A 24,705-nucleotide genomic window follows, 5' to 3' on the forward strand; every position below is an offset into this window, starting at 1 on the left:
CTATGTGTTAACTATCTATTATTATTTATTTTTTTGTAACACAAGCCTCATCTATTATCTAAGAGAAAAATACTAAGATAGCACCAAACCAAGTTTTTGTTCCCAAAGTAGCACTCAAGGCTCAAAGTCACAAAAATAGGTTTCATTAAAGAGGTAAATATACACTTATACCCCTTGGGTTAATTAATCCAAACCTTAGGGTATAGAGTTAAGGGGTGGGGTTTTGGAATTATGGTTTAAAATTTTATAAAAAATAAATACTAAAATAAAAAATAAAAATTTTAAAAACAGTTTCAAAAAGTATTTTTAAATTATAAAAAAAATTTGAAAAAAAAATAAAAAAAATTTCAAAAAAAAATTTTCAAAAAAAATTATAAAAATTTCGAATCTGAAAACACATAATCTGAAACTATAAAAAAAATTATTTTATTTATTTTATTTATTTATTTTTGTTTGTTTATTTAATTTTAAACCAAGGGTATTAGGGATATTTTACCCTTTAATGAATGTCATTTTTGTGAATTTTTCCTTCTAGTGCTATTTTTGAGACATAAACTTCAAAATGTGCTATTATTGACAATTGCCCATTATCTAATCCCAATTTAATAGAAACAATAGTATTATTATCAGCTAACTAGTTCTGAGAGTTAGCATCCGCCGCTTCTTTTTGACTTCGTTTCGTAGCGGAACCAGCAGCATAGTTTCACACCTTGAGCACGTCTGCACGATCAGTTTCTGGTGAGCTGCTTCTGGAATCATAATCAGTAGTAGGATCACAGAAGAAAGGTGGACGGACGTACTTCCAGAACATAAGTCTGACCAATACCAAGCTAAAATTGGCTCAGGATAATCAAAACTTTCTGGTTAGCATCCCTCAGGAACTACTGTGAAAACTGGTCATGTTAATGTTATCTTCCCCTGACCAGGACCGTCTCAAACTCTAAAGAGACTATGTTCAAAAAAAAAAAGACTAATTTTATTAACCTGAAATAATTTATGTTTTTGTGGCAAAATAGTGTTATAATATATTTTACTAACATCTTTTGGTTTTATAATTAAAACCTTATGAAAAACACCTATTTTAGACTAAGAATATTTCAGTTTGATTTTCTTTATATCCACAATCCTAAGTTATAATCTATAAGAAAACTAATAGAGCAATAGAACATGGATAGTGGTTAGACCAAAAACCGTAGATTCTTGATTTGATTAAACAAGAAGTTGAAGATTCCTCTTTTTTCTTCTCGATAGAGCTTAGACTAGTCATTTTTCTTTGTGTTTACTATTTTTTGTAAAAATTGCTGAAAATTATATATTTTTCTCCTTATTTATAATAACTAATTAATAATAGTTTTCTAAATATAAAAAAAATTAGAATATTAACTTTTTAAATTTACATTGAATATTAAATCAAACACCAACAGCTATTTTTTATTTTCCAAAATAAATTAATTGATATAAATGTTAATTTTTTCTGACTTATTGCATTTTTGTTGGTTATGTAAACAAAATCAAATTGTAATTTATATTTATTGGTTAATAAATACGAAAATTAAATTTAAATATAGCTATCTAATTTTTAATAAATATATGATTTTAATTTATAACTATTAATAAAATAAAAAAATTATGGTCCTCTAAAATTTTGGATCCTGTTCGACCGCTCCAATTGCACGTACTAAAAGACGGCCTTGCCCCTGGCATAGCCTTTGCAATTACCAACACATTTGTTTCCCTCGATACTGTTGACGGTGGTGAACCCAGTTAAGCATGCAATGTAACAAACGATATAACCTTGAACGTTTACTGACAACTTTAGCTGGAGTAAAGGACTTGGACTCGAGATATCGACCATAATCAAAGGTGTCCGAACTACTATAAGCAAAGAACTCCACGTCACCACGAACACCCTCATTCGATATAGCTAAGCAGACATTCTTCACAAACTGATCTACATCGAGACCAGGAGGGAGTGTGAAATCATCCATGTCCCAGAAGACGCCTGTCCAACCATCTGCATGAGCGAGCGAGGTGATTATTAACAAATAAATAAATCATATCTAATTAATAACTGCAGGTAAAAAGACAATGGTCACAAAGCAAGAGAAATATATCTTACAGATGACCATGGTTTCGGCGGAGATGGATCGGAACTTATTAGACTCAGGAGGAAGGGAATTCTAGGGTTTAGGTCTGTGGCTGCCGATGACAGGGGATAGCATAAATGGTGGGTTTTATTCTTGGAGAAAGCCATATACAAGGCTTCCGTAAATTACCCGTATTTTTTTATAAGATGTCCGTATAATCAGTTTTGTTAATTACCCAATATTCCATGTTCGAATCCCAACCGGTTTTCAGTTGAAAGTATATGATTTTATACAATTTTTATCAAAATTACCATGTTATGGTTTTAAGATATTACATCTTGATGGGAAATTAAGGTTTACGAGAAGAAAAAAAAAACATGTTTTTTTAGGTTTTTGCATGGTGGGAAAAACAAGCAGTGTTTACTCATTTAATAGAAAAAACATGATTTCATACACAATTTTATCATTTTAACAGAAAACATGGTTTGTAATTTTGTAAAAAAGACATAATTTTGCAATCTTTATACTATAATCTAAATCAAAATGTAATTGATTTTCTCTAAAAATGCTCAAGAAACTAAAACATGTGTAATATACATGCCCAAATAACTTCAAGCCCAAACAGCTCGAAGAGACATCAAACCAGTACCAAGAATAAGAGAAAAGCTACAAGCTAATTGTATCTTCATACATGGAGCTTCGAGAATATAAATGGAGTTTGAACACAACTTCGATTTAACCGAAAGTCGCACTCTTCTTGATAATTTGATACAATGACGATTAAAGAGATTTGTTGTCAAAAAAAGGAAGAAGAATAAATGCATCTTCTAACACAATTCAGCAAATAATCAGTTTAGACCATCTCCAATGTATTTTGCTATTTTCACCTCTAAAATAGAGGAATTCTATAATAGAAGTGAGATATGCTCCAATGTATTTCTTTATAATAGCAATCTTCAATTATAAAGTAAAAAATAGAAAAAAATAGAGGAATGTTATTTTTTCCTTTATAAATAGAGGAAAATATAGAGATCTCTATTATAGAGAAAGAAATAAAGATGGGTTGGAGCAATTTCACCTCTAAATGCTATTATAGAGGTGAAACTAGCAATAGGTTGGAAATGCTCTTAGTCTTTCATCACAATGATTCTGCAAGTTAAAAAATAATTTTAAAAGGGAATAGCAAAGGTATAATGGCTTCGAATGGTGACCATCGTCCCGTCCTGCCCTGCAGTTAACAGTAACAAAAATTTCTACATATACTATATATCTATACATTTTTATAACTGTTAAAACCGCACCGCAGTTGAACCGCTTGTCCCGAACCGCTTGTTCCGTACCGCTTAAACCGCAGTCACCATTCAGAGCCAATTGTTTAGTTTAGATTTTAGTATTTTACAATAACGAAACACCTTTTAATTCTGTCAGTTTGTACACAGTCGTTGACTTTTCCTAACTTGGCGTTTCGATATTGCACTGATCAGCGACTTTTTTTATTTATTGATATTTTCAATCAAACCCATATAGTATTTACTGATATCATGTACACCTAAAACATGTCCAAATGAACATTTAACACCTCCAAACATGAATAAGCAAACTCACTGTAGACTCTGCTTTTGCTCTGTTTCTTTCAAATATATGTATTTGTTTCGGAATTCTTTTAGTATATACATAAATACATACTAATTACAAAGGAAAAAGTATGCTTCAAACAAAGTTAAAATAAAAATAAAATAACTCTTTTTATATATCTTACACTTTTCTGGAGAAGTAAAAAGGTGCAATCCTGAGAACGAGACCAGGGAATACATCATCCGGGTCATGGATATGCGGGTTTCGCTCAACTATAAACGGGTCGCCACATTTATCGCCGATGGTATGAAGCGTTTCTCCTTCTCCGACGACGTAAATCTCCTCACAAGGTTTCTCTGAGAATTGAGACCCTCTCATCGAGTTAGAAGCGTTGTTCTCACGAACAGATAACAAAAGTATTAAAGACAACAACACAACAGCAGAACACCATGCACTCATGTCTGAAGATGCTGTTCTTGAACCTCTCATGCCTTTCCACTATTAAACTATCTTCGACTTTTCTCTATGTTTTGAGAATGAATATTAAATTGGATGTATCTAAACATGCGCTCGAGTGGGTGTATTTATATTGGTATTATAGGTGAGGGTAAGATCGTCTTTTCGGTTAAGGGGTTCTGTGTTGTGTGTTGGTTGGGTTAGAGACTTGGTCTCATGTGGTGCAGGCCAACGGTCGTGACTCACTAAAGAAGACTTTGCTTTTTGGCCACCTTCTCTAACTATTCCTCTGAGTCATTATATATCCTTATCACTGATTATTATGAGTTTGTTTTGTCTTATTCTTGTAAGTATAAATTTGTGTCTATATCAGCCAACACTCTTGGTGAAAAATATTGAATATATTATTCCTAGAAGTTAAACGTATTATAGTATAATTAAGTTTATGATATCGTAATAGCAGGAAAAACGGAGAATTGGGTTTAACCGTTTAAGACTTGAGAGAAACGTAGCCTTCCAGAGTAGCCGCCATTGAATGTCACATAAGTTATGCTATTACTTCCACAAAAGCCAACGCTCCAACTACCTTTTTGATTACTTAATCAACCTCAAGATAGTATATGCATGACTTCAAAATTACAAAATACTATATTCATTTAGAACAAGTGGTTCACCAGTGTTATCAATATTCTGGTTTTTGTCAACGTATTTTCGACTCCATTATTCATATTTTGGATTTTTTAAAATTTAACTTTGTTATCTTATCGGTTGTCTTGAACCTGTCGTGTATATTCCAGTCATAACATTTAACGAAAGCAGATGATTTGGGAATTTATATAATTATCGAAGGTGTTCAACTATATATTAGATTTGAATTTATTAGGAATCATTGAAGAGGGACAGCAGCCTAATATGTTATGATAGTTTGAAGAAATAAAAAAAATTCAACTGAAGAAATAACTTTTTTAAAGAAGAAAGATGCATGTAGTTCTCCTATACGACTATACATCGCATCTTACTGAATTCACATATAGCGATAAATGCGTAGCAAAGTCTCTTAATCTCCTAATCTTGACCCTTTCAGCAATAACGTAAGAAGTACGTTGTAAAAACCTTGCAAAATAAAGGGATTTTTGCAAAATTGACCTATAACTTAAAGTCAAACACAAAACTAACCTCCTTTTTTTTTGAAAATTGGTTTTGCCCTATTCACCCCACAAGTTCATATAATTTACGAAAATGCCATCCATTTTTTTTTATTTTTTTTTTCGAAAATGACATTTTTACTCTCTCACCCTCATCATCTTCAAGTAATTACAAGATTGCCATTGTCATCAATACCACAACCACCATGAACAACCAATTTGAAGCTCTTAATGCTCCTAAAATCGATTTACCCTTCTTCTTTTTCCATTCTTGTGACCTAAACACAACATATCTCTCACTTTCTCTCCACAATGAGCTAAAAAAACTCAAGATTTTGATTCTAAAATTTTTATGGTTCATAGAGTCATAGAAGCTAACGATTATGGGTGGGTGACTTCCGTTTGTGATTATGTGTGCTTGGAGAAGCCTTATGTATGCTAAGGAACTTATCTCACTAATTTAAGGTATGACATCGAGTTTTTTTCCAGATCTGTTCGTCAGACGACTTACTTGGGAAGTCGTCTGGCTGTAGACGACTTACCTTTTAGTCGTCTGGCTGTAGACGACTTACCTGGAAGTCGTCTGGTCAACGCAGAGGTTATTTTTGCAATTGACTTTGAAATCTGTAACCTGAGACGACTGAAAGTTAAGTCGTCTACTATTGTTTGGTTTCAAAAAAAATTCCAAAGAACCTAGACGACTTACATTTCAGTCGTCATAGGTTAGTTTTGTATTTGACTGGATAATTTCAGAAGTTTGACTTCCCCAGACGACTTACATTTCAGTCGTCTGGCGAAAATTAAAATAATAATATTTTTTTTAAAGTAAACGACTTACAATTAAGTAGTCATAGGTTAGTTTTGCAATTGAAAAAAAAAACTTCAAGATTTAATTATATACAGACGACTTATAATTCAGTCGTCCACGAGACGACTGAAATGTAAGTCGTCCAGGATTTACGAGGTTTGACCAGAATCTCGGAAAAAAATCCTGGACGACTTACAATTAAGTCGTCTGGTGGACGACTGAATTATAAGTCGTCTGTGTATAATTAAATCTTGAAGTTTTTTTTTTCAATTGCAAAACTAACCTATGACGACTTAACTTTAAGTCGTCTACTTTTAAAAAAATATTATTATTTTAATTTTCACTAGACGACTGAAACGTAAGTCGTCCAAAAAGTCAAACTTCTGAAATAATCCAGTCAAATGCAAAACTAACCTCTGACGACTGAAATGTAAGTCGTCTAGCTTTTTTGGAGTTTTTTTTTAACCAAACAATAGTAGACGACTTAACTTTCAGTCGTCCGAAATAACAGATTTCAAAGTCAATTGCAAAAATAACCTCTGCGTTGACCAGACGACATATAGTTTAGTCGTCTAGACAACTTAGATTGAAGTCGTCCGCGTCTTCTCCACTAGTTTTTAAGTCTTCTACGTTAGTTTTTGAATAACTTGTATTTTTAAGAGTGATAAGTAACTTCAAGATATGTAAAACTCATATTTACAAAATATGTTCTCTCCCTTAGTTTTACTAAATTTGACTAAGTTTTTCAATGCAAACTTATAAAAAATATGATATGCTTTGACTAGTTACTATTGTTTGTTTCCATCTCTTACCAACATTCTTGTTTATTAAGATGAGAAAAAGGCCATTGGAGTTTATTATTGCATATGAGAGATCCAAAGATAAGAAAAAGGCTACTGAAGTCTATTATTTCATTGATTTGTAAATGTGTAAACACATTGTTAGCACATTTAATACATCTTGGAAAACATTATTACTGATTTTACAAAAAATTCACAACTAAAAGAGTATACATGCAATTCATAAAATAGATCACAAACAAAACTATTATAGATCATTCATCTACAAAGACAAGCTTGGATTCCACTTGAGTAGACAAGACCAGATAACTTTTAAGAAGTTCAGACGACTTCTAAGAAGTCCAGACGACTTCCAGGAAGTTCAGACGACTTTGCCAGAAGAGTTTTAGGAAGTTCAGACGACTTCCAGACGACTTTACAGGAAGTCCAGACGACTTTACAGGAAGTCCAGACGACTTTTAGGAAGTCCAGACGACTTCCAGACGACTTCCAGATAACTTCCAGACGACTAACAAGTAAGTCGTCCCAGAAGTTTTCCAGATCTGAAAAACCTGCATATTAAATCCAGATCTGAAAAACCTGCTTATTCAAAAACGTTCAAATGGCTTAAAAACAGAAAAAATGAGTGGAAGATTATATAAATCTACCTTTACAGAACACACAAAAATACATATCTAAAAATAATAGATCTACCTTTAAATTAGTGGAAGATGAGTACCAAATAATTAAAAACCTGCAAAAAAAAAATAGATTAGTAACAAAGACATGAGACAAAATTGAAAAATTCATATAAAGTTTGGTGTTTTCAAGTCAAAGAGATTAGAGTGGGTTTGGAGAGTTTTAGTTTGGGAAAAAAGTAAGAACTTTATACAACAAGAAGTTACCAAATGAAGAAAAATCAGACATAAGAACTTACCAAAACGCTCAGAAAAATCCAGACGACTTCCTAGAAGTCCAGACGACTTCCTGGAAGTCCAGACGACTTCCTGGAAGTCCAGACGACTTCCTGGAAGTCCAGACGACTTCCTGGAAGTCCAGACGACTTTGTCAGAAGACTTCCAGACGACTTCCAGACGACTTCCAGACGACTAACAGGTAAGTCGTCCTAGAAGTCTTCCAGATCTGAAAAACCTGCACATCAAATCCAGATCTGAAAAACCTGCATATTCAAAAACGTTCAAATGACTTAAAAATAGAGAAAATGAGTGGAAGATTAGATAAATCTACATTTATAGAACACACAAAAATACATATCTAAAATTAATAGATCTACCTCTAAATTAGTGGAAGATGAGTACCATTTGATTAAAAACCTGCAAAAGAGATAGATTAGTAAGAAATACATGAGACAAAACTGAAAAATTCATATAAAGTTTGGTGTTTTCAAGTCAAAGAGATTAGAGAGAGGTTGGAGAGTTTTAGAATGATGAACATTACATTTTTGTTGCAGCCATTTGAGAGGAGGAGAGAGAATGTGTAAATTTTTCTTTATATAGGGAGACAAAAAATCCAATTAGATTAAATATTTTTGACTCAGACGACTTCCTGGACGACTTACATTTCAGTCGTCTGGTGAAGAAATTAAAACAGACGACTTACATGTAAGTCGTCCAGAAGAGTTTAATATTTTTAGCGGGAAATTAAATATTTTTAGCGGGAAACTAAAATAGAAGACTTTCCAGACGACTTACAAGTAAGTCGTCTGGACGACTGAAATATACGTCGTCCGGGTAAATTATTTAACAGACGACTGAAATATAAGTCGTCCACACCCTAAACATAACCCCTAAACTTAATTATCTAATTAAACACTTCATAAAACCAAATCAAACTTGAAAAGTGTTTACTATACACAGAAATAAACACATATAGGTGAAAACTAATTTTTGAAAAAAACATTTTAGTTTTCCAAAATCTAACCCTAACAATACATACAATACTACAACATATGTTTGCCAAACTCCTAAACCAAAGTATTTCATGATTCACTACTTCCACTCATATATCTTCAAAACAAATCAATTTTATCATATCTTAATTTATATCAGTTAAAACTGTTTATAATTACTTGATTTTTATTTTTTACGCATCAAAATATTTTTTTACAAGATTTATAAATTATTTTTAAAATAAACTGGTACCAGACGACTTACACTTCAGTCGTCCAGACGACTTACACTTCAGTCGTCCAGACGACTTCCAACATCTCAGACGACTCAGACGATTTACTGGGGCTATATTCGTAAAAATGGCTTCTGTTTTTTTGTTTGGTCACAAGGGGCTGAGCTGTAATTTCACTAGGCTTTTAGGTTAGTTTTGCATTTGATTCAAGTTTGGGTATAGGTTTGGAATTAAAATCAAGTTGTGGGTTAGTTTTGGCAAAAACCCCCAAAATAAAAGTGAAAAAAAAACGTCTAGCCAACACATACATAGAGCAGATGGTGGATCTGATTCATTTAACCGATTACATGTGTTATAATCCAAAACAATAACAGAAAAAATTAGAATGATGATAGAGACTATTAAACTCGATAATTGATAAATACAAAAGATAATGCGAAGAGGAACTATAATCTTTTTGAGGTTAGCATAAAAATCCTCTTGCTAGGGTGGCATTAACGGTAAAACACATCATCATTTCACGGTAGTGTTAGGGAAAGTATGGTTGAGATTAGGAAAGCATTGACGATGTAAAATATGGGAATCTTTATCGTTAATGGCGTGCGGAAAATGAGTAATCGATAGGACTTATCATAGGAGCGAGGACCAACGATTAAGATGAAATTTGACAAAGTCAGATAGGTCCATATTCTATAAAAGGAGTCCCAATTCTATAGGCTTATATTTCCCACAACCGCATAAAGTCTCCACTCCCTTTATAATAGAAAAATCCATTAACTCTTTCATATGCACATATTGGCGCATGAAACGTTATAAAAGTATCAATAACATAAAATAGTTTGTTTTAAAATGGCTGTGGCTCTTTTAAAGAGTTAGAAAATTTTATAATATCGAACAACCCATGATTTGGCTTCGATTTATACAATTTGCTGTTGGTGTTTTTCTGCTCTTTTGTAGATTGAATAGTTTTGGTTGTAAAAAGAGAGTATATAGTGTGGGTCGAGTAATCTGCTGCAATATTGAAGCCCTATCTAAAAGTAATACTTTCATAATATTTTTAAGAGACAGTCAGTATCAGTACGTAAAGTCCGATGACCTGTAAAACGATAATGGTATCTTGTTTTACATGTAAGCATGTCAAAAAAGATTAATTGTCTGCGTAATACGTTAAAGAGGTTTCAATACTGCCAACTTGAGAAAACTTTTGTAGAATAGAATAGCCCGGCCGTGGATGGTTTTAGATTCGGTCGATTATATGAGGTCATATATTATAATACTGCTAATTAGATTTGATAGATTCACATGCATCATTATAATATCTTATAGATTCATAGTATTTTCTATAGCTTTTGTAAAATATAAAGCATAATCGTGTGTGTCTGAGTTTAAGTGGATGCGTGATAGTGGAGAGACTCACTTAAAAACATGTTTTGCATGACCAAATAGAAAGGGTTTCTAGCCAAGTCATCCTTTGGTGTATGTATGTCCAGGTGTTTGTATATCTTTATAATAATATGGTAGGAGATGGAAAATCAAGAACTTATATCACATATTCGATTTTCTAAATTATCCATACAGCCAGTTTCCAACTCACAAGTAACAACTCAACCATATTTCCATGGGAAATTATTTTTCTTATAGAGATTAATTTAAACCAGAAATGCTCTCAATAACTAACAAACTTCACTCTCGTTAACTGGTAACAGAAAAAACGATCACAATGTGCAGTAATCAGTTTGTACAAGGCCAACATGAACCAAGAGTTCACTTGAACCAGAAACAAAATTCCCGGTTATCCATCCACACTTTCACAGATAGATTGAGCCCAAGAATGAATGCAATTAAGTTAACCCAAAAACTTTTTTGTGGGGCATGCATGTAATATTCCTTTTAGCCCATTATACGAATTAAAAAGAATACACAATTGCAAGGTGAAGGATGAACATCAGAAACTAGCCACATATTTTTCTTTCTGACGATAAGATTGATGCTTTCTTCAACTTTGTCTTTCCTTAATCAAATTGATTCATCATCCCAACACATTGTTAAACCAAATAGTGAGAGACAATGGCTTCAACAAGAATAAACTCATTAACAACAATCTACAAATCCCCAAGAAGATACAGTTCTAACCACAAATCACCAAACCAAATCAAACTAGTTTCAAACTCCCTAAGCTCTAAACCCAACACAACACAGCTCCCAAGTAACCTCTACACTGTCAGTTTCAAGACTATTGGAACAGGTAAGCTTAGCATCTCAAGATACCCTGATTTCGAATATTCTCCTCAAGGAGGTTCCGGCTCCGGAACTGCCCGGTGCATCGACGCGGACGGTGGTGATAAAAACAGAACTTCAAACTCTGAACTGTCCGTTAGTTTCGATGTGGGCACTCTTTACATTCCTTCTCTTACAAACCAAACCACGAAGTTTCTTGGCTTACCATTACCGCCGTTTCTGAAAATCGACATAGCTCCGGAGATGTTCCAAGGAACCATCGACCAAGATTCCGGCAAGGTATAACTTTCAATGCTCTCATTATATAAATTTTATTGTGATATGGATTAAATAATTTAAATATATATTTTAGATAAGTTATATTTATAATTGAAATTGGTTTTAAGTAGTCTCGTATATATACAAATTCTATGTAATTTATGAAATCACAACGTAGCAACTGAATAATATTAATACGGAAGAATATTTTATAAATTTTATTTTGATATGGATTAAATAATTTTAGATATATATATCATAAAATTTAGATTAGTAATATTTATAATTAAAATAGTTTTAAGTCACGTATATATACAACTCTATGTAATTTATGAAATCACAACATATCAACTCAAAAATAATCATATTTTCTAATTCTACAGTTTGCATTTGCATAATTTGAAGGTGGAGCTGGAGTTCACTGCTAAGTTCTGTTTTACGGCGGGAGGTGGGATATACAGAGCTCCGCCGTTGGTGGTGAAAACGGTGTTGACGACGGAGGAGTCTATAGGAGAGAAGAAGAGAGGGAGAGGAGAGAGGATGGACGGAGAAGGAAAGTGTAGGCTCGTCGGTGTTGCGAGAGTTGAGACTGTGGACGATTTGTTTATGAACACGTTCCTCTCTCTCCCGTCGGAGTGTCTCGCCGATCTACAAGCTGTTATTTCAGTCGCCGGTTCTTGAGTTGATGATAATCATATTACACATTTACTATTTTAATTGAGGGATATATTCAAGTAAAAATTGTTTATAAGTCTTATAGATGACTCTGGAAGATTTGAATGAACATATAAACAAATTACAGCTCGAATGTGAGATTAATACATATGTCACACACTCACGCTTGTTTGTTTGTGAAATGTGATCAACCAAATGCTGTATATTTTAGTGATTGATTTGACCGACATTTTATTGATTATATTTCTAGTGCAATTTGATTGAATACCGCAGATGAAGTGTCACGAGAAAGACTATTCTATTCTCTAAAAAGATATACATTCACAGATAAAAATCTGAGCATATGTGAGTTTGGGACCCATGTATTTTTTTAGTAAAAAGATGGAAAATAATCCTCAAAAAAAAACTTCAGATTTCATACCTTTTTTTTATTTAACAGATTTCATACCATTAGATTAAATTAATATTATGTACTCTCCTTCTCAGTTTCATTTAAGGTTTAAATTGCTGGGGACCATTTGGATTTAAGAGAGAAAAAACTCATAAATTCGTTCAGAAAAAGATTCGAGTTTAGAAACTGGAATAAAATCATCATCGTTAGTACGAACTAATTAGAACATCTTCAAAGAGACACTCTATTTTGAAGTTTCTAAAATTCTATATTTGAAGTTTAAATGTATTATTCTCTAAAATCAAAACTTCAAATTAAACTTCAAACATATTTTTATTTTATACTATGGTTTTATATTTATAATAATTAATTTAAATTCATAAAAAAAAATTACTAACACAAATATAAAAATATTACAACAATATTAATTAGTAAAATGTTATATTAAAATATAATTTTTTTAAAAAGATAACATAATTAATATTAAAATTTAAGCAAAATACCATAATATTCCATAAAATTATTTCCCTTATGCATATATGATCATCTAGTGCATTTCGAATTAAAAAAGACTCTCTTTATTTTTAATTTGTAGATTACAAACTAAAAATTGTTGAAATCGGGTGATATCAATACTTGTAAATATATTATATCTGAAAAAAGTAAAAGAGAAAAATAAAATATTGCTGCAAAACTTAACTTCTACCAATGACATTAATACTTGTGAATACATTTGATCTGAACCAGAAAGAATCATACGAAAAATACATAAAAAAACATCAACCATCTTCGGTTACACAAATTTGTTTGAACAATATTTTGGAGATTTTGGAGGTTCCGGATGACGTTTACCTGACTATTAGTGTTTTGTAATATTTAAATTTGTTTAATAGTTATGTCTTCATGTAATTTTTTTAAAAAAATATTTTGTTAAGTTTCTTTTACATATTGTTGTTTTATAAATCTAGTCAAAATATTTTAAATCTTCATTAGTTTTATTTAATTTTATATGTGAAACTTAAATTTATAAAAAAATTGAAATATTTATGAGATATAAAAATTTGAAAGATTAAAACGATAAACAAAGAAATATTAGAGAATATAAATGTGATGTATAATTGTAAGAACCAAAATGCAAACAAAAATATAAAATTTTGAATTTGAAATTTTGGAGAGCAAAAAACTTCATATTTAAAGTTATATAGTTTCTTTTGGAGATGCTCTACAAAGTGCAACATAATTAATCTTTAATTTACTACGTTTCAGAAAAGATTTCTGTTCTTCTAGGACAATAATAAGACAATAATGATTTTGTGTGTGTCGTATCACTAGATGCTTAAGATCGCAACTTAAAATCTAAAAACCACTGATTTGTTTGACTTTATATTAATTATCTATTTGGGCAGGACTAATGTGTAGTACTCTTAGTACAAATTAATTATTTATTAATAATTACGAAAAACAGCTAATCATCAACGAAATGAAATATTTTACTCCAAATATTTCCCGGACCGACTCTCTTTCACACGCGCAGTACTTGAAGGTGCGGCTCTGAACCATCGTGCTGTCACGTATTCGCCCATAACATATTATTTATTTGTTATTATCTTTAGATAGAAATGGAAGATTCATAACATATTAGAGTTTGATTAGTTCTTCCACTATCATCCACCAAAATTATGTTTGTGGAAAGTTATATTTGTTAATGATTGAGAATAAGTTACACAAATTATTAGAAAATATATGATCCTAACATTGGCATAGAAAATATATTGATCCTAACAAATTATTAGATAGAAAGTTATATGCACTTCACCACTTCAGTCAGCTATTTTGTAAACTAATAGAGGAGAAAAAGTAAACTTTGGCATGAAAAGTTTTTTGGACAGAGAGTTACTTAGATGATCCTAACATTGAATAAATGTTCAGAGAATATTTTTAAGTACGATGAAGATTTACTCTTTTTTATAATCAGTTAAAAATGTTTTTTCTTTAATAATTGATCTATACTTACTTTATAAACTAGGCTAGCTTTTGCTATTTATGAATAATTTGTCGACAGACAATCTACTTTAACTTGGAGATGGTAAGATTGCAACTCTGACAAATTAGTTATAGACTTATAGTTATTACATCATAAGACTTGTGTGATATTTATTACAGTGTTCCACGCGTCTCTCTCTTTCGCCACGCGCTTCTACTCCTTTACGCTCACGGGATCTCTCTCTCTCTCTCTCTCTCTCTTTTTCCATTGCTGTAGCGAGATCTTCTTTCTTCTCTCATCTCTCTGTTTCGCTCGATGCATCCACCTGTCTCCGCGATTTGATGGACAAGAAGAAGAAGCTGCTGCCACACCTAAACCAATTCACTCTCCCCGATCATCGTCCCACCGACTTATAAGTCTTCTTCCCCTCTAATAAAAAAAAATACAAAGGAGAAGCTCTTCTTCTTCTTCTTCTTCTTTCTTTCTCCTTCTTCTTCTTCCTCTTTTGATAATAAGATGGCGCGAAATCTGTTATGGGTTGTTGTACTTATTGTTGTAGTCTCTTGCCTTGTTTGGACACTGGAAGCGAGTGAAGGAGATGCTGATCCTCTTTACAAGTAAGTCTCCGATCCTCAAGAACCTTTGCTTTGTACTCTTAGATTCGTTTTTTTAGTTTATGATTGTGGTCTGCTTTCATATCTAATTTAGTTTGGAGTTCCTGTCTAAACTAAAAATGCAGACGCTGAGGGTTTTCTTAATTAGTTTGAGAGTCGACCGTTAGACTCATTTACTGATTTCGAGTTCATACAAGGATTTATAATCCTCTTTCTGTTTAGTGCAATTTGATTTCTTTTTAGGAAGTAAACAGAAAAAAAAAACAGATTTTGTTTTGGTAGGTAGGTATGGATGATTTGCAAAGGGGGTTTGGTAGAAAAAAGTAAGGAAGAAGTGATTAAAAAAGATGGTGGGGAAAAAATTATAACTATGTGGTTGACTTTTCGATCACAAGTTCTGTGGTGAGAGTTGTAACACGTTAGAGGATGAAATCTTTGTGTGTGTTTGTACAATCCTTGATTTATAACTGTAGGGTCATTGTTTTTGTTGGAAAAGATGCTATTGACGAGTTCAGTGTTTCCTTTTTTTGTTTAGTGGAAGCTTTTCTTTCTCTCTAATGGGAAGAATGAAAGAAATTAAAAATAAAAGTAGAACTTGTTACCAAGGTTTGATGGATAGACCAGTTGATGTTGCCTAAGAGAGAGGCTTTGTTGTAATAACGTATTTGCATGTGTCCTAGAAAATAACTTAGCAGTATGGTATTGTCTAAGATTACTCTCTTTGCTCATAACCTTGTCATTGATTCAACTAATGTTTATTATTAACAAAGCAGTGTTAATATGATAATTGGTTTCCAGGTCATGTGTTGATCAATGTCAAAAAACTGGATGCGTGGGGGATACTTGCTTCCATCAATGTAAATTTTTTTCAGCTGATGGAAAGGCCAATGACGGTCCATGGTACATGCAAGAGCCACTTTACCTGCGATGGAAGCAGTGGGATTGCCAAAGTGATTGTCAATACGAATGCATGATGACTAGAGAAGAAGAGAGGAAAAGAGACGGTGAGAAACCTACCAAGTACTTCGGTAAATGGCCACTCAAACATGTCTATGGCATTCAGGTAACTTCCTCTTTGCTTACTCTCAGCTTCAAGAGAAACAAACTCAGCACTTGTTTTGAAGTAATGTTCCTCGTATGCACCTTCAGGAACCTGTCTCCGCTGCTTTCGCTGCTCTTGACCTTGCAATACAGTTCCATGGATGGGTCTCTTACTTCATCCTCGTTTATTATCACTTGCCTCTCCAGCCAAACCGGAAAACTTACTACGAGTATAACGGATTATTGCATATCTATGCAATCATTGTAATGAATGCACTCTTCTGGAGTGGTGTTTGTCACAGCAGGTAACACTCTTCTATCTCCATGTTCCAATCTATACACCTAAGACAGTGACATTTAAAAAAAAAAATTATAAATGTCATAAGCTCAATTATTTCTTTTTGTACATTTATTTAACAATTTTTTTCATAATGCCCTATATACAACTAAAACTATTCATAAAATGTGATGTGATAAGCAACCAGTTCTTTTACCTATGCTCTGGACCGGGCTTGCACCTAGATTGTTAAAACTCGTCAAGTCAGTCTGACTTTTTTTTTTTTTTTGGAATTTTTGTATATAGAGATGTCGACTTGACACAGAGGCTAGATTACTCTTCAGCTACAGTACTAGCCGGGTATACGCTAGTTCTAGCTGTAATACGGTCTTTCAGTATACATGATCAATCTGCCAAAGTCATGGTTACTGCACCTGTTCTTGCACTTGTAGCAACTCATATCATCTACCTCAATTTCTACAACCTTGATGAAGGTATATGATCTTCTTTAGGACTCTCTAATGCGTATCACGTTCTCACTCTCTATAACTTGACAGGGCTGCACAGGAAAGTTATATACGGTATAGGAGGATTAGAGCTAGTAGTGTGGGGTTTATGGAGTGTTTTAACGTCGCATCCATCTAAGTGCAAGCTAAGAGCTTTCTTTGTCTCGTGCATACTCACAACGTGTCTGAGAATGCTTGACTTCCCTCCTTACAAAGGCTATGTTGATGCTCATGCTCTTTGGCGAGCTGCAGGGATCCCTCTGTCTTATCTGTGGTGGAGTTTTATCCGTGATGACGCCGTTTTTAGAACCACTGTTCTTCTCAAGAAATCAAAGTGATGATTATTTAAGACAGTTTTATCTTTTCTTTCTCTGTCTTTTTTTTTTCCGGTGAGTTTCTCCGGTGTTCAGAAAGTTGTTTTTAGGTGTGTTTTCGCAGGAGAAGCAAAGTGTTTTGTTCTTCTGTGGTGAATCTTGTTAGTTGTTTTGGAGTCTTGTGCTCTTTATGTTTTGTGTTTTTTTTTTCTCTCTAAGGCTCGTCGGCCGGAGAGTTGTATGGTGACTCTTAAAAGTCCTTTTCATTTTTTCTCAATGTAAAAAAAAAAAGAGTTATGTTAATATGTTTCATTTACCTCTAGTGATTAGAGATGTTAGAAAGTTAATTTGCAAACGAGAAAATAACATAGAAATTTAGGAAACCATCAAATATGAAATACTAGGGTCGGCAAGTTAATCAAAACTGTTTTATATAAATTTATATAAATTTATGAGATATTTAAAAATAATTTTAGATTGAAAACTATGTTATAAAAAACAATAAGAATAGAATTCTGAAATCATATTGTTATTTTTAATAAACATTTTTGGTTTGAAATTAAAAAAAAAAAGTATCCTTCATTATTCTCTATTTTCAGAGAATACAAAATTAGCAAAAACAGTTCAGAATACTGAGATAATATATATATATATATATATATATATATATCTTCTTATTTTTATTAATTCACTTTGACATAGTAAAATAAAATATTAATTTTAAATAGATAATACTATATTCATTTCAAGAAGTTTCAATTTTAAAAAAAAACATCTACACTAATTAATTTTCATGATAATATAAATTAGTCTACCTCCAAGCTAAATAAGTTAAATTATAATAAAATTTGGTAAAACAATTCAATGTCAGTTTTAGAATACTATATAAATAGTTTAATAGTATCATAAATAATAACTAATATTTTCTAATGTAACAGGAAATGATAGTTTAGAATATATTTGTTTCAGATCTTTTTTTTTTTTTTTTTGATGAAATTTTTAATTTATTGATCATCGCAAAAAGAATATATATACAAGGGTATTTTTAAGACTGCATTTTTAAAAAAAAAATATACTAACTGAAAGAATATACTGAAAACAGGTTAAGGCATATGAGCCGTAAACCAACGTTGCATCAGCCCCTGCAGTTTCGGTTTCAAGTAGTACTTCGTTGACATTATGCAGCTTCTCATTGTTTTGTCGATGATGCGACCCAACTGGTCCACAGACTTTGCAGTGCTGTTATGCCGTCGATCATTCCTCTCCCTCCAAACTGAGTATATAGTGACCTGCAGAACCAGTCGCAGCAAGATGAAAGTGATGCGATCATACCTCCGTGTGAGCAAGATCGAAACTGTGATATCCCAGTCCAGGTCTGGCTCATCTCCAAACAAATTACCCACAACTTTCAGCCACAACGTGTAGGTATAGGGACATGCGAAAAACAAATGCTCCCTGGTCTCATCCGGTTCACCACAAAACAAGCAACATTGTGGTTGGCCCCATTTACTAGTTCGATGGCCTGTAGCCAGTCTGTCACGGAAAGCTAGCCAGGTAATGAAAGCGTAGCGGGGAACTCCTTGCGAGAACCACACAAGCTTACTCCATTGCAGATTTTCCTTACGCTGTCTGATCTGGTGCCAAGTACTCGAGGCGATGAACCTATCCCCATAATCATCAGGTCCATTTTTCCACAAAGCCCCATCAGCAGCCTCAGCATTTAGTTCGATGGGAAACTGGTGAATCGCATGTACCAGTTGCTGTAATTGTTGATCCCGACAGGCCCGAAACCTCCAATCTCCATCTCTATACACATCACAAATTCTTGCGTTTCTCCCTATGCCAAGCTTTTGCGTTCCAATCTCCCCAGTAATCTCTATCAGTCTTCCTGCAGGGTGCCAGAGATCCGACCAAAACCTCACTGACTGACCATTCCCTATGTCCATACGAATGAACTGCTTTGCTAGGTTCCTATACTTCAGAATCTTACGCCAAACCCATGACCCTAGTCCAGTGTCCCTCATATCCCATAAAGTCTCTCCACGAAGGAGATATTGTTTCACCCAAGATCCCCACAGCGAGCTAGAGTGGGCAGAGAGTCGCCAGATAAGCTTTAGGATGCAGACTGTACTCACTTCCTGAACCCGTCTCAGACCCAAGCCACCTTCTTCGAATGGACAGCAGACATCAGCCCAAGCAACCTTTACCATAGAAGTGTTATTTGGGGAGCCGCTCCATAAGAATGCTGAGCACATACTCTCAATATCATCAATGCAGGCTTGTGGGAGACAAAACGCTGCACACCAGAAGTTGGTGATACTTGCAATAACCGACTTGATTAGTTGCAATCTTCCCGCATACGAGAGTGCCTTACTTGTCCAGGAGAGAAATCTAGCTCTTATTTTGGTGATTAGAGGCTCATAGTCTTGCTTCGACATAATCTTCGTGGTTAAGGGCAGTCCAAGATATTTGATTGGCAGCGCCGAGATGGATAATCCAGAGACAGCAGCAGCGGTTTCAAGTGTTTCCTTCCCCCTACCCGCAGCAAAAACAGTCGACTTAGTGATGTTAATCCTCAGACCCGACATTTCAGCAAATTTATCAAAAACAGCCAGTGTGGTTTGAAGCGATTCTGGGGACCCGTTTGTGAAGACCACTATATCATCAGCGAAGCTTAGATGAGATAGATTCACCTCCTTACAGTGTGGATGATAGCCAATTAGACCTTCAGTCACCGCCCTGTTTAGAAGCTTTGATAGTACATTGCTGACTATAACATAGAGATACGGGGACAGCAAACATCCTTGCCGTATGCCTCTGCTACTGGAGAAGAAGCCTTCTAGTTCCCCATTCACCGAGACTGAGTAAGTTGCAGTGTCAATGCATCTCATTATCCATGAAATAAACAGATCCGGGTAGTTCATTGCACGCAGGGTTGCTTCAATAAATTCCCAGCTGACAGTGTCAAACGCCTTTGAGATATCCAGCTTGATAGCAGCCCGAGATGTTACCGAGTCCTTATGGTAATCTTTGACTAATTCAGTTGCGAGCAGAACATTTTCCAGCAGAAGCCTACCCTCAACAAAAGCACATTGGTTTAGCTCTATAGCTTCTGGAAGCGTAGCCTTTAATCTCCTCGCTATAATCTTCGATACCACTTTATAAATGACATTGCAACACGCTATTGGCCGGTAATCTGACATTTTCTCCGCATCAGTAGTCTTCGGAACCAGAGCCAAGAGAGTTGCATTGACACTACGAGGCATGAGCCCGAAAAGGAAGAAGGACTGAACCGCAGTAACAAAATCTTTCCCTATCACCGACCAGGCTGCTTTGTAGAATTCCATAGGATACCCATCAGGCCCCGGGGCTTTGTTTGTGGGCATAGAGAATAATACATCTTTTATTTCCTCTGCCTGCACTGGAGCTTGGAGTGTCGCCATTTCTCCCGCAGAACATCGATAGTCAACCAAACTACTCAATTCCTCTTGAGAGACACTTGGAACTGACTGGGAGGATCCATTCAGAAAGGTCTCGAAGTGAGCTGCTGCCTCTCTCTTGATATCTGTTTGAGAAGTAAGGATACTACCATCTCCCGTAACAATTCTCCTGATTTTGTTTCTGAGATTTCGACTTTGTGTGACCTTGTGGAAGAATCGGGAATTACGATCCCCCAAACCCAGCCACTGCACCCTTGATTTCTGATAGTAGAACTGTTCCTCAATCCCAGAGATATGATGCCAATGTTCCCAAGCATCAGCTGCAGCTTCAAAGGTTGAGGTTTGAGGATTTTGCATAGCTTCTGTTTGCCTAGCACAGAGCTCCTCGTAAGCCTGCTTGACTCTACCAGGTAAATCCCCATACATATCTCTGTTAAGACTACGCATCTCGAACTTCAGAGCCTTCAACTTCTCCTGGAGCTTCCTGAGTGCAGACCGAGAGTGATATAGAGGTTCTGATTGATTCCAGACCCGAGCGACAACCTCCAAAAATCTAGGATGACCGGTGAGATGATTAAAAAATTTAAAAGGCTTCATATTTCCTTGTGGAACATCCCTGAGCTGGATATGCATTCGGAGATGGTCTGACACTCCACCAGATTCAAAAGTGGCATAGCTTTGAGGGAAATGAGCTATCCAATAACTATTTATCATCACTCGATCCAACTTCTTGCTGATGGGGTTTTCATCTTGGCAATTAGTCCAAGTGAAAGAAGGGCCAACTTGTGCAAGGTCCACCATATCACACTGCTGCACCGCATCCTGAAAGTCCTTGATTGCACTCATGTCCATTCGAGCATCAGTGCACCGCGAGTGCTCCTGTGTCGAGAGAGCCACATTAAAATCTCCTTGAATAATCCAGGGATTGTTTGCCACAGATCTTCCAATCGTCTCCATTTCCCGCCACAACTCTTTTCTTTCGTTAGCATAATTGGATGCATATACAAAAGAACAGAGAAAAGTGTCTCCTGAGTCTTTATACCTCACCCATACAGTAATCATTTGCATGCTAGTAGATACAGGACACACCTCAACATCATCTGACCAGCATACCCAAATACGACCTAGTCTGTGACTGGAGTAGTTGTGAACATAGCTCCATCCAGGGAAAGTCGCATCAAACACCTTATTAAACTTCTCCTCCTTCACTTTAGTCTCTAACAAACACCCTATAGACAGTTTTGCTGCTTTTACCCAGTATCTGACTGCCTTTTGTTTCAGATCTTAATTATATCTGGAATAAAATGTTAATTAATTTTTAAAATTTTTCTCATGCCATTTTAACTTAAAATTTTTTTTTTGCTAAATGCTATTTTAACTTTAGTTACATCCCTCTTCAAATCAAATAATTTATTCGAAGAAGTTAGAGTGAAGCAAAACATAACTAAACAATAAGGAACTAAAATGTAATGTAACTATTAATGATTTGGAAATCAATATGAACCCAACTACATATAAATGTTCTTTTAAATTCGTTTTTGTTTTCATCAACTAAAGCCAGAAGAAGTAACCATATTCTATAACTTTTAGTGTTGGATGTGTTGAACGAAAGCTTATAATTCGTATTTCATCAAATATCTTCTTTTCATGTTTTAACATAATTTGTTCTATTATATTTTTATTTAACATTTGTTGTAGATTAAACAATTTTATTTAAATTATGTATTGAATGCTATTTTTATTTTTATTTTTTAAAATATCATTCTTTTCTATTGAACTCGTTTTTTGTAAAATACACAAAGTTGATGACAATTGTTTTATTATTGAAATTTTAGGATGGTGTTAATATAAACTTTCAGGTCAAGCTAATATGAAATTTACAACTTTATTTGTCAATCAGATATGTATTACAAGCAAATGTGCACTGATTTTTTTTTTGTCAAAATGGCCTTTAAGATAAGAAGGCATTTCGATTTTTGGTTGGATCTGGTTTATTTGGTTTTATTTTATTTTTTAATTCTAAAGATATAAGATATGTTCGGTTATTTATAATTTGATTCAGTTCTCGTTCAGTTATTATGGTTTTTGGTTCAGTTTGGACAACAAATTGAGGAACCAGCTAATATCAAAAACAAAACCGGATCCCTTTCGGTTACGGGCGTTCAGATTATTTTGGTTAATTTGAGTAAATTTTATGGATAAATTGGTTTTTTCCAGGAAAAAAAAAGAAGGTGATTTGAGTTTTTTTTTGGATTTATCAGGTAGTTGGTATAATTTTAAATAATTTAGGGAAAATGCATTCATATAATTCATTTTGGATAATTTAGTTCATATCTCACTCGTTTTGACCTTAAAAATCCTACGAGCGGGATGATATATTTTCATTGTGTTTGTGTTATAGACTGCAAAGGGTAACATGCGGGAAAACTACAGACAACGCAGTTGTGATTTTAATAGTAACAAAAATATATAGATACATAGGTATATGTAGAGATTTTTATTACTATTTACGGTGGTACGGTGCGGTGCGGTCGATCACCATTCGAAATCATAAAATCGGATGATCGTAGTAGATAATCAATCAACGGTTTATATTTTACTAAAAATTTGTGGCTTTATAGTGTGTCTTTTTTTTTACCTTTAGATATAATTCATATGTTTATAATCGGACTTAAATAAAGTTTATTGATTTTAAAATTTTAGCCAGTCGCCTAATACGTTAGTGACTGTCTTTTTAAGCATTGTGTGTTTGTGTTCTAAATTTTGACTTGTAAGTCAATTTAATATGAGATGGTCAATATAATGTTCCTTTTTTTAATATTGTTGGAGTGATTATGAATTGGCATTACGAATAATGGTTAATGTATCTTGTTTTGTTATTCTTTTTTAGTAAAGATCTTGTTTTGTTATTCATTTGACTTATTTGCGCTATAAAGTGATGGATTCTGCATACTATACATTTGACTGAATTTTAAGAGTAAGGGTTGATGTTTTATCTTTTTCACGTGTATTGTTAGATTTTGGGGTGGGCTTTGAATGCTTGGGCTGTTATCTACTCTCTGGGATTGTCCTCTTCTACTTTATAATCAATCAAACGTATGTTGACCGGAAAAAAAAATTTATATGTTTAATTGCATATACACGTGGAGTGTTCCTTTAGTTAGGTGAGACTGAATTCAAGAAGAAACAAAGAGAAAGGACCAAACTGAAAATAGGTGTAACGTAAGTTGATTATCAGATATAGGCTGAGAAGTCGCAGGAGAAGTCGCGGGGTGCCATGGCGAGGAGTCGAGGTGGCCGAGACGAATAAGGTAAGAAGCACTTTTGACTTTAGCCATTTCTCAGAGATTAAATTTACTTTGCAAGTTAAGAAAGCTGATTTTGAGAGGAGGATGTCTAACTTTTTATAGTCGCAGGTATACAACTTCGTATTAAATGATAAATTATGGTGGATGGAGTTATGAAGGGTTTTAAGGCGATGTATCTGTCAATGAGAAAGAAGATTGAACGACGTGAGAAAAATCTCTACCAACATATTCATCGCGCCGACTTCTTCAATTCAATCCCTAGAATCAGAATTGCTGTGTAGAGATGTGACACGCTCACTATTGGGATGGGTTTTAGCCTAAAGCCCATGTAAAAGATGTAACCCATACCTATTCAATTTTTAAATGAAACGCAACGTATAAGCAAAAGTGGACAGGTGTCACATTCAGGTTAAACGACTTAGTGACGTGGATGCTGAGGTGGCGCATCCTAGAGTGAAGAAACAGTACTTTATATATATTTTACTAGGGTCGGTCCGCGCTACGCGCGGGATATACTTGACGTGTGATGTATATAACTATATTACTGTATATTTTCACTGAGTGTGTTTTATATTTGTTAAATGATATTTTTTATAATTATTTTCAACTTTAAGAATTTGGTTTATATATATATATATATATATATATATATTCTTTGTTATTTATC

The 24,705-nt window shown here is 34.0% G+C and overlaps 3 protein-coding genes across 4 annotated transcripts; 2 read left to right on the forward strand and 1 right to left on the reverse strand.

The window, feature by feature from the left end:
- Positions 1-2,616: 2,616 nt before the first annotated feature.
- Positions 2,617-4,205, reverse strand: LOC125597208. Of its 2 annotated transcripts, XM_048771972.1 has the most exons (2): positions 3,847-4,205; positions 2,617-2,877 (listed from the first exon to the last, which is right to left on the reverse strand). In XM_048771972.1, the coding sequence occupies exons 1-2, from the start codon at positions 4,149-4,151 to the stop codon at positions 2,868-2,870; spliced, it is 315 nt and encodes a 104-aa protein (XP_048627929.1). In that variant the 5' UTR covers positions 4,152-4,205; the 3' UTR covers positions 2,617-2,867. The 2 variants fall into 2 exon arrangements, with proteins under 2 accessions (XP_048627929.1, XP_048627930.1); XM_048771973.1 differs by lacking the exon at positions 2,617-2,877 and having other exon boundaries at positions 3,717-4,204.
- Positions 4,206-10,917: 6,712 nt separating this feature from the next.
- BNAA02G33190D lies at positions 10,918-12,404 on the forward strand. Its single transcript, XM_013822834.3, has 2 exons — positions 10,918-11,509; positions 11,894-12,404. The coding sequence occupies exons 1-2, from the start codon at positions 11,060-11,062 to the stop codon at positions 12,167-12,169; spliced, it is 726 nt and encodes a 241-aa protein (XP_013678288.1). The 5' UTR covers positions 10,918-11,059; the 3' UTR covers positions 12,170-12,404.
- A 2,363-nt stretch (positions 12,405-14,767) lies between these two features.
- Positions 14,768-17,591, forward strand: LOC106379013 (post-GPI attachment to proteins factor 3-like). The gene is made up of 5 exons (XM_048771969.1): positions 14,768-15,155; positions 15,951-16,215; positions 16,302-16,498; positions 16,777-16,964; positions 17,028-17,591. Exons 1-5 carry the CDS (start codon positions 15,055-15,057, stop codon positions 17,312-17,314), a joined length of 1,038 nt encoding a protein of 345 aa, XP_048627926.1. The 5' UTR covers positions 14,768-15,054; the 3' UTR covers positions 17,315-17,591.
- Positions 17,592-24,705: the final 7,114 nt, after the last annotated feature.

This window comes from Brassica napus, unplaced genomic scaffold (assembly GCF_020379485.1).
Source record: "Brassica napus cultivar Da-Ae unplaced genomic scaffold, Da-Ae ScsIHWf_1387;HRSCAF=1967, whole genome shotgun sequence".
NCBI lineage: Eukaryota > Viridiplantae > Streptophyta > Magnoliopsida > Brassicales > Brassicaceae > Brassica > Brassica napus.